This window comes from Carcharodon carcharias, chromosome 2 (assembly GCF_017639515.1).
Source record: "Carcharodon carcharias isolate sCarCar2 chromosome 2, sCarCar2.pri, whole genome shotgun sequence".
Classification (NCBI taxonomy): domain Eukaryota; kingdom Metazoa; phylum Chordata; class Chondrichthyes; order Lamniformes; family Lamnidae; genus Carcharodon; species Carcharodon carcharias.
Window position 1 is genome coordinate 222,562,750 of NC_054468.1, and position 12,053 is coordinate 222,574,802.

The 12,053-nt window shown below is 42.2% G+C and overlaps 1 protein-coding gene across 2 annotated transcripts in view; it reads left to right on the forward strand.

Annotated features, from left to right (window-relative positions):
* tarbp1 (TAR (HIV-1) RNA binding protein 1) overlaps window positions 1-12,053 on the forward strand; it is a 196,024-nt gene that overhangs the window by 20,513 nt on the left and 163,458 nt on the right. For both annotated transcript variants that reach the window (XM_041212283.1, XM_041212278.1), the window contains exons 9-10: window positions 3,856-3,945; window positions 10,202-10,340. In XM_041212283.1, coding sequence (XP_041068217.1) covers window positions 3,856-3,945; window positions 10,202-10,340 — 229 coding nt within the window. The remainder of the gene's footprint in view (window positions 1-3,855; window positions 3,946-10,201; window positions 10,341-12,053) is intronic.

Sequence of the window (12,053 nt, forward strand, 5' to 3'; positions counted from 1 at the left end):
GATTTCTTGGTGTACATTTCTTTCCTTTTCTATCTCTTCTCTGTTTACAATTTGTTGACATATATTGTACTTCATCCAAGAGGACAGGATGGCCTTGGCAGTGTACATTCACCACAAATGCTGCAGTGTGGTTGAAATCAAGTAAATGATGAAATGTTCACTTTTATGTCCATGTGTCTCAATCGTCAGAATAAGTAATAAACAAATTAGAAATTGAACTCTCAGTTGAGTTACTGGCTTGTTGCTTGCTCAACTTTAAAGCAAGCTGCAACAGTTCCCCATTTGTATTCAGACACAATCTTGACTGTAGTGAAAGACCAATTGTTGCATTTTTTTGGAAGTGCAATCGCCAATGAGAATAACTCCACTGAGGAGTTTTAATAAATCATGTTCCAATGAAACCTACAGATAAAGCAGCTGTACAGTTTATAACTTTTGTCCAAAGTTTAAGCTTGGTTGTCCTTTCTAAAACATTTAATCTCAATATACATAAACAACTGTTGCTCTTAACAATGGAGAATGATGGGCATGAGTTTACTGGGCTTCAGATAATTGAAGCAGAAGTAGGTCACGCAGATGATCTTTAGCTTGTATATATGAAAAGAAACAAAATAGAAGTTCTCAAGCGTTTTCTTTTGGTCAGAGATATGAAGAAAATGGGGGAGAGAAAACAAGCCTAAAATTTCAAAGCCAAGTTTCAGCAGCAGGCTAAAGCAAATGACTTAATTCAAATAAATTAAGATGAGCCATGTATTCACTATACCCCCGACCTTCCCCTCTCCGATGCTGAACGTTCAGTGCTTAGCAAAGGACTTAGTTTCATACCCTTACGCCCTCATCTCAATGAATTTCGGGCTCGGCAGGATGCTGAACTCTTCTTCCGCCGTCTTCGTCTCCGGGCTCACTTCCTTGGGCAGGAGTCCTCTTCCCATTTAACGGATCCTTTTACCGACCTCCAATATTCTCCCTCCACCTGGACCCCTCCCTCTGGATTCTTACCTTCTCTTGATCTTTTCATTGAGAACTGTCAGCGCGACATTAGTCGTCTCAATTTCTCTGCTCCTCTCACCCATTCTAATCTCTCTCTCTCTGAACTTACTGCACTCCGTTCTCTCAGGTCCAACCCTGACATTGTCATGAAACCCGCTGACAAGGGTGGTGCTGTTGTTGTCTGGCGCACTGACCTCTACCTCGCGGAGGCTGAGTGTCAACTCGCAGACACTTCCTCCTACCTCTCCCTGGACCATGACCCCACCACTGAACATCAAGCCATTGTTTCCAGGACTGTCACTGACCTCATGTCCTCTGGAGATCTTCCTCCCACAGCTTCCAACCTGATAGTCGCCCAACCTTGGACGGCCCGCTTCTACCTCCTACCCAAAATCCACAAACAGAACTGTCCCGGTAGACCGATCGTGTCAGCTTGCTCCTGCCCCATGGAACTCATTTCTCGTTATCATGACTCCCTTCTCTCTCTCCTTGTCCAGTCCCTTCCCACCTACATCTGTGATTCCTCTGACACCTTACGTCACATCAACAATTTCCAGTTCCCTGGCCCCAAATGCTTCCTCTTCACCATGGACGTCCAATCCCTCTACACCTCCATCCCCCACCAGGATGGTCTGAGGGCCCTTAGCTTCTTCCTCGAACAGAGGCCCAAACAATCCCCATCCACCACTACTCTCTTCCGTCTGGCTGAACTTGTTCTCACACTGAACAATTTCTCCTTCAACTCCTCTCACTTCCTCCAAATAAAAGGTGTGGCTATGGGTACCCGCATGGGCCCCAGCTATGCCTGTCTCTTCATGGGGTATGTGGAACATTCCTTGTTCCAGTCGTACTCCGGCCCCCTTCCACAACTCTTTCTCCGGTACATCGATGATTACTTCGATGCTGCTTCATGCTCTCGTCAGGACTTGGAAAAATTTATTAATTTTGCTTCCAATCTTTACCCCTCCATCATTTTCACGTGGTCCATCTCTGACACTTCCCTTCCCTTCCTTGACCTCTCTGTCTCAATCTCTGGTGATAGACTGTCCACCAATATTCATTACAAGCCTACTGACTCCCACAGCTACTTCGACTACAGCTCCTCACACTCCGCTTCCTGTAAGGACTCCATCCCATTCTCTCAGTTCCTTCGCCTCCGTCGCATCTGTTCTGATGATGCCACTTTCAAAAACAGTTCCTCTGACATGTCCTCCTTCTTCCTTAACCGAGGTTTTCCACCCACGGTGGTTGACAGGGCCCTCAACCGTGTCCGGCCCATCTCCCGCGCATCCGTCCTCACGCCTTCTCCTCCCTCCCAGAAACATGATAGGGTCCCCCTTGTCCTCGCTTATCACCCCACCAGCCTCGGCATTCAAAGGATCATCCTCCGCCATTTCCGCCAACTCCAGCATGATGCCACCACCAAACACATCTTCCCTTCACCTCCCCTGTCGGCATTCCGTAGGGATCGTTCCCTCCGGGACACCCTGGTCCACTCCTCCATCACTCCCTGCTCCTCAACCCTCACCTATGGCACCTCCCCATGCCCACGCAAAAGATGTAACACCTGTCCCTTCACTTCCTCCCTCCTCACCGTCCAAGGGCCCAAACACTCCTTTCAAGTGAAGCAGCATTTCACTTGCATTTCCCCCAACTTAGTCTATTGTATTCGTTGCTCCCAATGCGGTCTCCTCTACATTGGAGAGACCAAACGTAAACTGGGTGACCGCTTTGCAGAACACCTGCGGTCTGTCCGCAAGAATGACCCAAACCTCCCTGTCGCTTGCCATTTTAACACTCCACCCTGCTCTCTTGCCCACATGTCTGTCCTTGGCCTGCTGCATTGTTCCAGTGAAGCCCAACGCAAACTGGAGGAACAGCACCTCATCTTCCGACTAGGCATTTTACAGCCTTCTGGACTGAATATTGAATTCAACAACTTTAGGTCTTGAGCTCGCTCCTCCATCCCCACCCCCTTTCTGTTTCTTTTCCCTTCCTTTTGTCTTTTTTCCAATAATTTATATAGATTTTTCTTTTCCCACCTATTTCCATTATTTTTAAATCTTTTATGCCCCCCCACCCCCACTAGAGCTATACGTTGAGTGCTCTACCATCCATTCTTAATTAGCACATTTGTTTAGATAATATCACCAACTTCAACACCTCTGTGTTCTTTTGTTCTTTTGTCTGTGACATCTTTTGATGATCTGCTCCTATCACTGCTTGCTTGTCCCTACAACAACAGCTCCTCCCTCCACTTCTCTCCCCCCCCCCAACCTTAAACCAGCTTATATTTCAACCCTCTCCTTGTAAAGAAAAATCAGTTCTGTTGAAGGGTCATGAGGACTCGAAACGTCAACTCTTTTCTTCTCCGCCGATGCTGCCAGACCTGTTGAGTTTTTCCAGGTAATTCTGTTTTAATTTAAGATGAATCTTAGTTAATTGATCTGGAAGCCTTAGGAGTTCTTAAACGGGAAACTTGTGTGGATTCTAAATCTTCTTGAGTGTAGTATAAAGCTTTGGAATAAAATGTCGTACCCTGCTTAGTTTTTTGGAAACTCAAAAAATTGGCAGGTGAAGATGTGTCTGTTCTCGTCAGCCTTTAATCTTGTTCCCCGCATTTTTTTGTCTTCTATCTGTGGTTGAAATTCCATCTCCTCTGTTGATCTTCAAGATTCACTTCACTTTTCCTCAAGTATGTAGTGATTTCGCACCCACTTCACATTTAAGGAGATAAATGAGCTCTGTAAATAATTCCTGTTTAAAGCAATTATTTTAGTTTGTAAGTTGTTGTCTCTGTAATATTGCTAAAGTCTATTTTCTGCCAGTGAAGGTAAACAAGCAAGCATTTTTTTACCCTCTTAGGAAAACGTGACACTGTCTGACATTTCAAACTTCCTGGCGTCCATTCGAACTGAAGAGGCTTTATCTCGGGGTACAAAATTGTGGATGGAGGTAGGAGAAAAATAAAGTAACCTAATATGGGTAGATCCATATGTGAAGACCAGAAACCATGTATTACTAGGTCAGCTGCTCATGTAGTTTCTGGCAACTTCCTTTTTCCTTGTATTGTGCAGTGTTTTGAAATTCTCATCAAACTTACGTGGTTTTACAGTAGCTGCTTAAACAGGAGGAAGAAGATTAATCTACTTCCATCCCTCTCCCTGGCACCTGTCTGAGGCTGAAACAGACTTTTCACAACAATGGTGTCATATCTAACCCCAAGATAAGCTTCCAACCATACAGTCACGATGATTGCCTATTTCCACCTTGTAATGTTGCCCCTCTCCTGTCACTGCCTCTGTTTATCTGCTGCTGAAACCCTCATTCATGCCTTTCTGACCTCTAGACTTGACCACTCCAATACACTCTGGACTGGTCTCTCATGTTCTACCCTTTCTGAATTTGAGATAATCTAAAACTCTGCTGCTTGTGCCCTAAGTCGCACCAGGTCCCATTCATCCTTCACCCCTGTGCTCGCTGACTCACTTGGCTCCTAGTGAAGCAATGTCTCAATTTTTAAAATTCTCATCCCTGTTTTCATATCCCTTTATGGTTTCACCCCTGTCTTTTCATCTCTACAACCTCTTACAACCCTCAGAGTTATCTACACTCATCCAATTCTGGCCTCTTACACATCGCCGAATTTAGTTGCTCCTCTATTGATTGTCATGCCTTTAACTGCTGAGGCTCTATGCTCTGGAATTTTCTCATTAAAGCACTCTGTCTCCCCACCTCCCTTTCCTCCTCCAAGACACTCCTTAAAACCTTCCTCTGAGCTGCCCTAATGTCCTTAAATGATGTTGTGCCAAATTTTGTTTGATAATGCTCCTGTGAAACACAGTAGGATGTTTTACTGTGTTAAAGGTGTTATATAAAAGCAACGTATTGTTGTTCTGTTTATTTCATTCAATGCACCTTTCCTATGCTAAGAATGGAGACTTTTCCAAAGCCTTTGTAAACATTATTAGGCCACTCTGGGAAGAGTGGGATAATGCTATTACCTTTTTTCTTTTTTGTTCTCTATTTGTGGTAAAGCATTGATGTCAAACCAGGTTGGCTCAGATCAGGATCTGGTTATATGGATGGTTGAGCATCCAGCTGACAATGTCCTGAACTTCCCATCTGTATCACGTGTTGCACCTCTATCAATGTCAATGTTAATCTGCCTTTTTTCCACAGTGCATCAACTTGAAAATGCTTTCCTTGTTTTTTTGATGCTTCCAGCAGTCTCCTCTTTCCATTTAAATAATTCTTTTCAACTGTAACATCTCAATATGATCTCTCCGCTCTTCCAATTTGGTCTACTATGCGCTTGCTTCTCCATCTGCTTCGTGGTTGGAAGCTGAAATTTTTCTCTCATGCCCCCAAATTCTGGAAACCTTTTGTCTTCCTACTTTCCTCATCTTTTAGATCATTATGATGGGTCACCTTTTGAACAACACTCCAGACCTCCTCACTTTACTTTCCTCTTCATCCATTCCAGTGCCTTTCAGCACCCACACCCCTCCTTAATCTTAAAAGTGCATTTGAGCGAAAGCTGTTAAAGTCTCTTTAAGGGCAGGCTTTTAAGTGGTCGCTGGTGTAAAAATGTATGTCTGTGATCTGGTTTTTTTTTGCATTTGTGAAGTCAGTCCGCATGACTATAGTTCACAAAGGATCAGGTTACCTCCCAAATCTCCAGCTTTGCATTGATTAAGAGAAAGATCTGAATTAGATCATTTCCCAATAATGTTCAATTGTTGCTAATTTGGGTCAGTAGGCAAAAGCCCATGCGTAGCCTGTGCCAAGCTCTGCAAAAACTCTCTAACCCTGGGAAATAAAGCTGCCTGCATCATTGTATCCCACTGAATATAGAGAATTAAGGGGTGATTAATATGTTTAGAGGATCTGAATGGGTAGATTGAGAGAAACTATTTCCTCTGTTGGGAGACAGAACAAGGGGGCTATAACATGAAAATTAGAGGTAGGCTGTTCTGGACTGATGTTAGAAAGCATTTCCTCACACACAGGGTTGTGGACACCTGGAACACTCACAAAAGGCTGTAGATGCTAGATCAATCTGAAATTTTAAAATTGTGATTGGTGGATTTTTATTAGACAGGAGCATTAGGAGTTATAGCACAAGGGCGGAAACATGAGTGAAGATACAGATCAGCCATGAATAGCGGAACAGGCTCAAGTGGCTGAATGGCCTACTTCTTCTCCTATGTTCTCTCCAATATAAGTCCATAAGTCACCACTGCCAGATCTCCAGCGCTGTTTTTACACAGTGGAAGCAGCATGAAAACTAGCTTACATGCAGGAAAATAATGATGACCATTGGTTTTAATAGGGGCAGAGCTATGACTAACTTCTAACTTCGTTTGTGAGGGTGATTTCAGAGTGATGCAGAAGTCCCAGGAAAATACTGGACGATGTAACTAATGGCGTAAGTCACTTGCTCCATAATTTCCTATCTTTTGTGCCATTTGAGGGATCCATGTCAGATCAGCAAGATGGAGCAAGTTCCCAGGAAAATCTGTCCCTTAGTCATAACAATGTTTGTGTTTGATGGTAGCGCAAAATAGATGATCGCAATTGCCATCCCGTTCCGTACTCCAAATGAAAACAGTCTTCGGGTTCACTCTCTTGCTACTGGTAAGACAAAATTATACACCACAGTGTGTTTTACAAGCAAATTGTACCACTATATTCCTGCTGGTGGTGCTGCTGATCTGTTGAGCATCATTACTCTTAGTGACAGCACCAGCAGGATCTGAATGGTACTGCAGGTCTGAAATGCTGCATGTGGTCCCCACCATAAACCCCCGTGCATTGGATGAATACAAAATAGAGTTTAGTGGACAATAATTTCTGAGAGTTTATAACTTTTGTTTTGATGTTCAGTGTTCTGAGACTTCTTGAGGAGGTGACTAGGGAAAAATCAACTCTGCTGGTCACTAGGTCTCAAAAATTTAAGAAAAAGGACTTGCATTTATATTAAAGCAAAATACTGTGCTGGAAATCTGAAATAAAAACAAAGTAAAACTCAGGTCTGGCAGTATCTGTGGAGAGGGAAACAGAGTTAGCATTTCGAGTACAATATGTCTTCTTCAGAACTGGCTTCGAAGAAATTCTGAAGATGAGCCGTATTGTACTTGAAATGTTAACTCTGTTTCTCTTGCCTCAGATGCTACCAGACCTGCTGAGCTTTTCCAGTACTTACTGTTTTTACTTGCATTTATGTAGTGCTTTTCACAAGCTCCAGATGCCGCATAGCACTTACATCAGTGAAATAGTTTAGAAGTGTAGCCACTGTTGTAGTATAGGGAACAAGGTAGTGAATTTGCACACAGCAAGCTCCCACAAATTGCAGTGTGGTAATGACCAGATAACCTGTTTTTTGTAATGTTGATTGAGGGTTTCTGGGAATAACTCCCCTGCTCTTCTTCAAAATAGGGTAGAAAACTTAAATATTGTTATACTTTTCATTCTTTTTGCATTATGAATTATTTTTGTGTATTTTGTTTGAGCTCCTGGTAGCTGAAGGGTTAATTTTGATGTGTATGGCCGGTGTGACAAGTTAAATCAAGATCATGCTGTTACAGGAATCGATGATGTGAATGGAAAAAGGGAAGCAGAGATACATGTCCAAACTATTTTACCAGCTGTGATCTAAAGATATGCTTTGTAATGTATAGATCAATGAACTTTGGAGATTTAACTAAATGAGGATACCAATTTATCAAATTTGGCAAATGGTTATATTGGGAAAAAGTTAACAATGGGCTTTTTAGGTGTTAAGAACATTCTGTTCGGGTTGTGATCATAGGTTAATGACCATTGACAAATGAAATAACATGATCAAAATACAATAGCAAATATCATAACAGAGCAACGCCCCAGGTACAGGGAATAAAGAACACAGAGAAAAGACATGTTGCACAGATTTTACATGAGCCGTTTATGCCACTAGTGTTGATGGAAAGTGAGAGTCATCCAAACTTGCATATCGATTGCCTTAATTTATTAAGTGTAACTGTTGTTCCTTAATGCAGTGGTGTCAGGACAGTTTATTAAGTGTCTCATCTGAAACTTATTGTCTGACATCTGAACCTCTAACAAAAGTGCAACAGGACCTTTTACATCCATCTGAGAGGGCAGCCAGGGGCTTGGTTTAACACCTCATCCGAAAGACAGCACCTCTGACATTGCGGCATTCAGTACTTCACTAGACCGTCAGCCTTGATTTTTCTGCTCAAGCCCTGGAGTGGGACTTGAACCCAGAACCTTCTAACTCAGATGAGAACTGGACCACAGTTGACATGATGACAAGAAGAGAGTTAGGCATTTCTGTGCATAAGGTTGTTTCGGTATGAAACAGCTATGAAAAACAATGATGTAAACAGAATCTCTAGTGGTTTTTAAAGGGAAGTGAATAAACATTTGGATAAATTAAAAGCATATGGAGAGATGGCAGGAAAATGGCACTTAGTACAAATGGCACAAGTATGCTGGACTGATTTGCTTCCATTGGTATTGTAAAATTTGATAATTGGAGCTGTAAGTTACAAGTTTTTGTCCAGCTGTTATAAAATGTCCTCCTTTGGCCAGATGTCGATATTAATGTGTTTATGCTCCTGTGAAGCACTTTGGCATGTTTAACTGTGTTATTGGTGCTATGTTAATACAAATTGTTGTTGTAGGCTAATTGACAATGATTAGTCAATTTCATTGTATTGTTTAACTATGAGGATAGTAGAAGGCGAACTAGATGGACAGTGGTCTTTTTTCATTTAGCAATTCCTGTGTTTCTAGTTTTATCATACCTGGTGTGTGAGGAAGTTTGTTGTTACAGGATTAATGTTTCAGACCAAGGACAGCACCTTCAACAATGCAGAATTCCTCCAGTGCTGCTGGAATGATCTTGCAGGAGATTGTGTTCAAGACCCTGGAATGGGACTTGAACCCATGGCCCTCTAGTGCAGAGGCATGAGTGCTACTACTAAATGACACTAAGGGACTTTTCTTTTGATCCAACAGAACTCTCAAGGATGCATTGCCTGCCCTGTTGACAGGAAAGCAAAAGTTGTGTTTTACTCTGACAATGATGCCAATTGTGAATTGTCCTCTTCATTGGATTCTGTCATTGCTTAGCAGCCATGAAGCACAGATGCATCGGTTTTGATCTTCCAGAATTGCATCGATTGGAAAGTAGCAAATGCAACCCTTACATTCAAGAAAGGATGAAGAGAACTATACACCAGTTAGCCTGACATCAGTAGTAGGGAAATGCTCATTATTGAGGATATGGTAACAGAGTACTTAGAAAGTCGCCATGATTATGCAGAGTCAACATGGTTTTGTGAAAGGAAAACTTAATTGACAAATTTAGTCAACATTTTCTGAGGGTGTAATTAGCAGGGTAGATAAGGGAAACCGGAGTATATAGCATATTTGGATTTTCAGAAGGCACTCAGTAAAATGTGATGCAAGAGGTTGTTACACAAGATTAAGGCTCACAGGATAGGGGCAATATATTAACTAGGATTGGATAGAAACTAGAGAATAGGGATAAACAGGTCATTTTTCAGGATGGCAGAGCATAACTAGTGGAGCATCTCAAGGAATAGTGCTTGGGCTTCAGAAATTACAATCTATATTAAGGACTTAAATGAGGGGACTGAGTGTACCGTATCCAAGTTTGCTAACAACACAAAGTTAGGTGAGAAATGATTATGTGAGAAGGACGCAAAGAGGCTATGAAGGAATACAGACCAATTAAGTGATTGGACAGTAAGGTGTCAGATAGCAATAATGTAATGAGGTGTGAAGCTATCCACTTTGGTAAGAGCTGTGACTATGGATTGCCCCTTTCTCCTGCCGATTTCCTGCTCTTTTCTCAACTGCCGTTGGTGGCGAATGTGGAAACATTGCATGAACCTGAAAGGCGAGCAGTGAAGCCAAGTCCACCCTTGGTGCAGGCAGCCCAGTCCTGCTTCACCTGACATCCGCATCTTTCGCTGTCCAGCAGCCCCTATCAAGCGAAGGAACTTGGCCTTTTTGTTTTCTTGTTTAACTTGGGGTGGGAGCAGTGGACCTTTTTAACATGCATTTGAACTTGAATGAGTAATTTCTTGATAAATCTGTTCACACTATAGGTCAATAAATTGCAATCATTTGTCCAACTTGAATCTAATTTCTTGGTTTTTGTGGATTTTTATTTTAGTTGTGCGGGTGGTTACACAGTAATGACAGAAATTTTAGGCCTGAAGAAGGTGCTGCTGAAATCCCTCTGAAGAGATCAGCCTTAAGTGTCTACATTCAGAATCTAGTGGAACAATACATGAAGGTTCCAGCGACTGAAGGTAAAAGGCTTACTTGGGGTATTTTTGTGAACTGCATTTTGTTTCCAGTATTTTAAGTGTATAGGGGAGCTCTTGTGGTGCAGTGGGTAGTGTCCCTGCCCCTGAGCCAGAAGCTTCTGGTTCGAGTTCCACTCCAGGACTTGATGGCCACGGAAGGTGTGTTCATCATGTAGCCAAACAGGTTGATTATCAACCTATAAATCCTTCCGATTTGCCTGATGGGAGAGACTCCTGGTCAGCCATGCTTGATGTGGAGTGGCACCCCTCAAGCTATAACCTCTGGTGATAGGCTGGTGACCTGTTCCAGGAAAAACTAGCCATGGAAACAGACTTAAGCACATGTTTTGTCTGCCTCATGTGCTACTAGACATGGGAAGGAAATAAGGAAAATTTTAAGTGTACAGTTCAATGCTATACAGCAGTCAGCAGGTGAGAGGGTGAACCAGCCTCTCAAGCCTGCTTCGCCACTTAATAAGACCATTGTTACATCCACCTACCTTGGCTTTACACCCAGTTATACCCTTATCTAGCAAAAAAAAAATCCCTAGATTTCAAGTTTAAAATTCATCTGCTGACTGCTTTTTTGTGGGGGAGAGTTCCACACTTCTAATTTTTCACGTAGAGGGTGGTAAAAGTTTTCTAATTTATGTCCTGAACAGCTTGGCTCTGATTTTAAGATCTTCTTTTCTTAGGCTTTCCAACCAGTGAAAGAAGATTCTCTCTAACACTAACAATTCCTTTCAAAATACTCAAGCAAATTATCCCTTAACCTTCCATATTTCAAGGAAGACAAGCCCAGTTTATGTAATCTCGCCTCATAATCTCACCCTTTGAGCCCTGGTAACGTTCTTGGCTTTATCCTTTTTTGCTCCAAAATGGATGGCCTTGCATTTTCTCTGCGTCACAATCTATCTACCACAGTTTAGCCCATTCACTTAATTTATCCATATATTTCTAATTTTATTAAAAATAATAATCTATCTTCACTTAATCCATCCATATATTTCTAACTTTATGCTTCTTGTCTATACTATGTTTTTTTATTTGTTCATGGGATGTGGGTGTCGCTGGCTATGACAGCATTTATTGCCCTTGTTCAGAGGACCTTTAAGAGTCAACCACATGGAGTGGCAGACTCCGGTCCGGAGTGTCATCTAGGCCAGTGAACCAGGTGGGTTTTTACGACAAGCGTCAATGGTTTCATGGTCGTCATCAGACTTTTAATTCCACATTTTTATTGAATTCAAATTTTTGCCTTGGTAAGATTCAAACCCAGGTCCCCAGAACATTACCCTGGGTCTCTGGAATACCAGTCCAGTGACAATACCACTATGCCACCAATCTATATGTAATCAGCAAACTTATATATGGGTCTCTTAGTATGCTATCAAAGCTTAAACGTAGTGAATAGTTGAGAGCCCAGCTTAGATCCTCGTGAGACATCAGTAGTCACTTCTCTGCTGTCTGTCTTCCACTGCCCTAACCAATCACCTAGTCATGCCTTGGAACTACTAGCTTTCAGGATGTCTTCTGGGGAGGATGTGTGGGGGAAATATGTATTTATATTGGTTAAACATTCTGTGTGCTTTTGTTGTCACTTTAACACTGCAGGGGTGAGATTCTTCAAAGCACTGAATTGTGGGAGTCATTGCCATGTAAAACACGGAATAAATCTTCTATTGTAATGCCAACAAGAATTAAAATACAAATGCT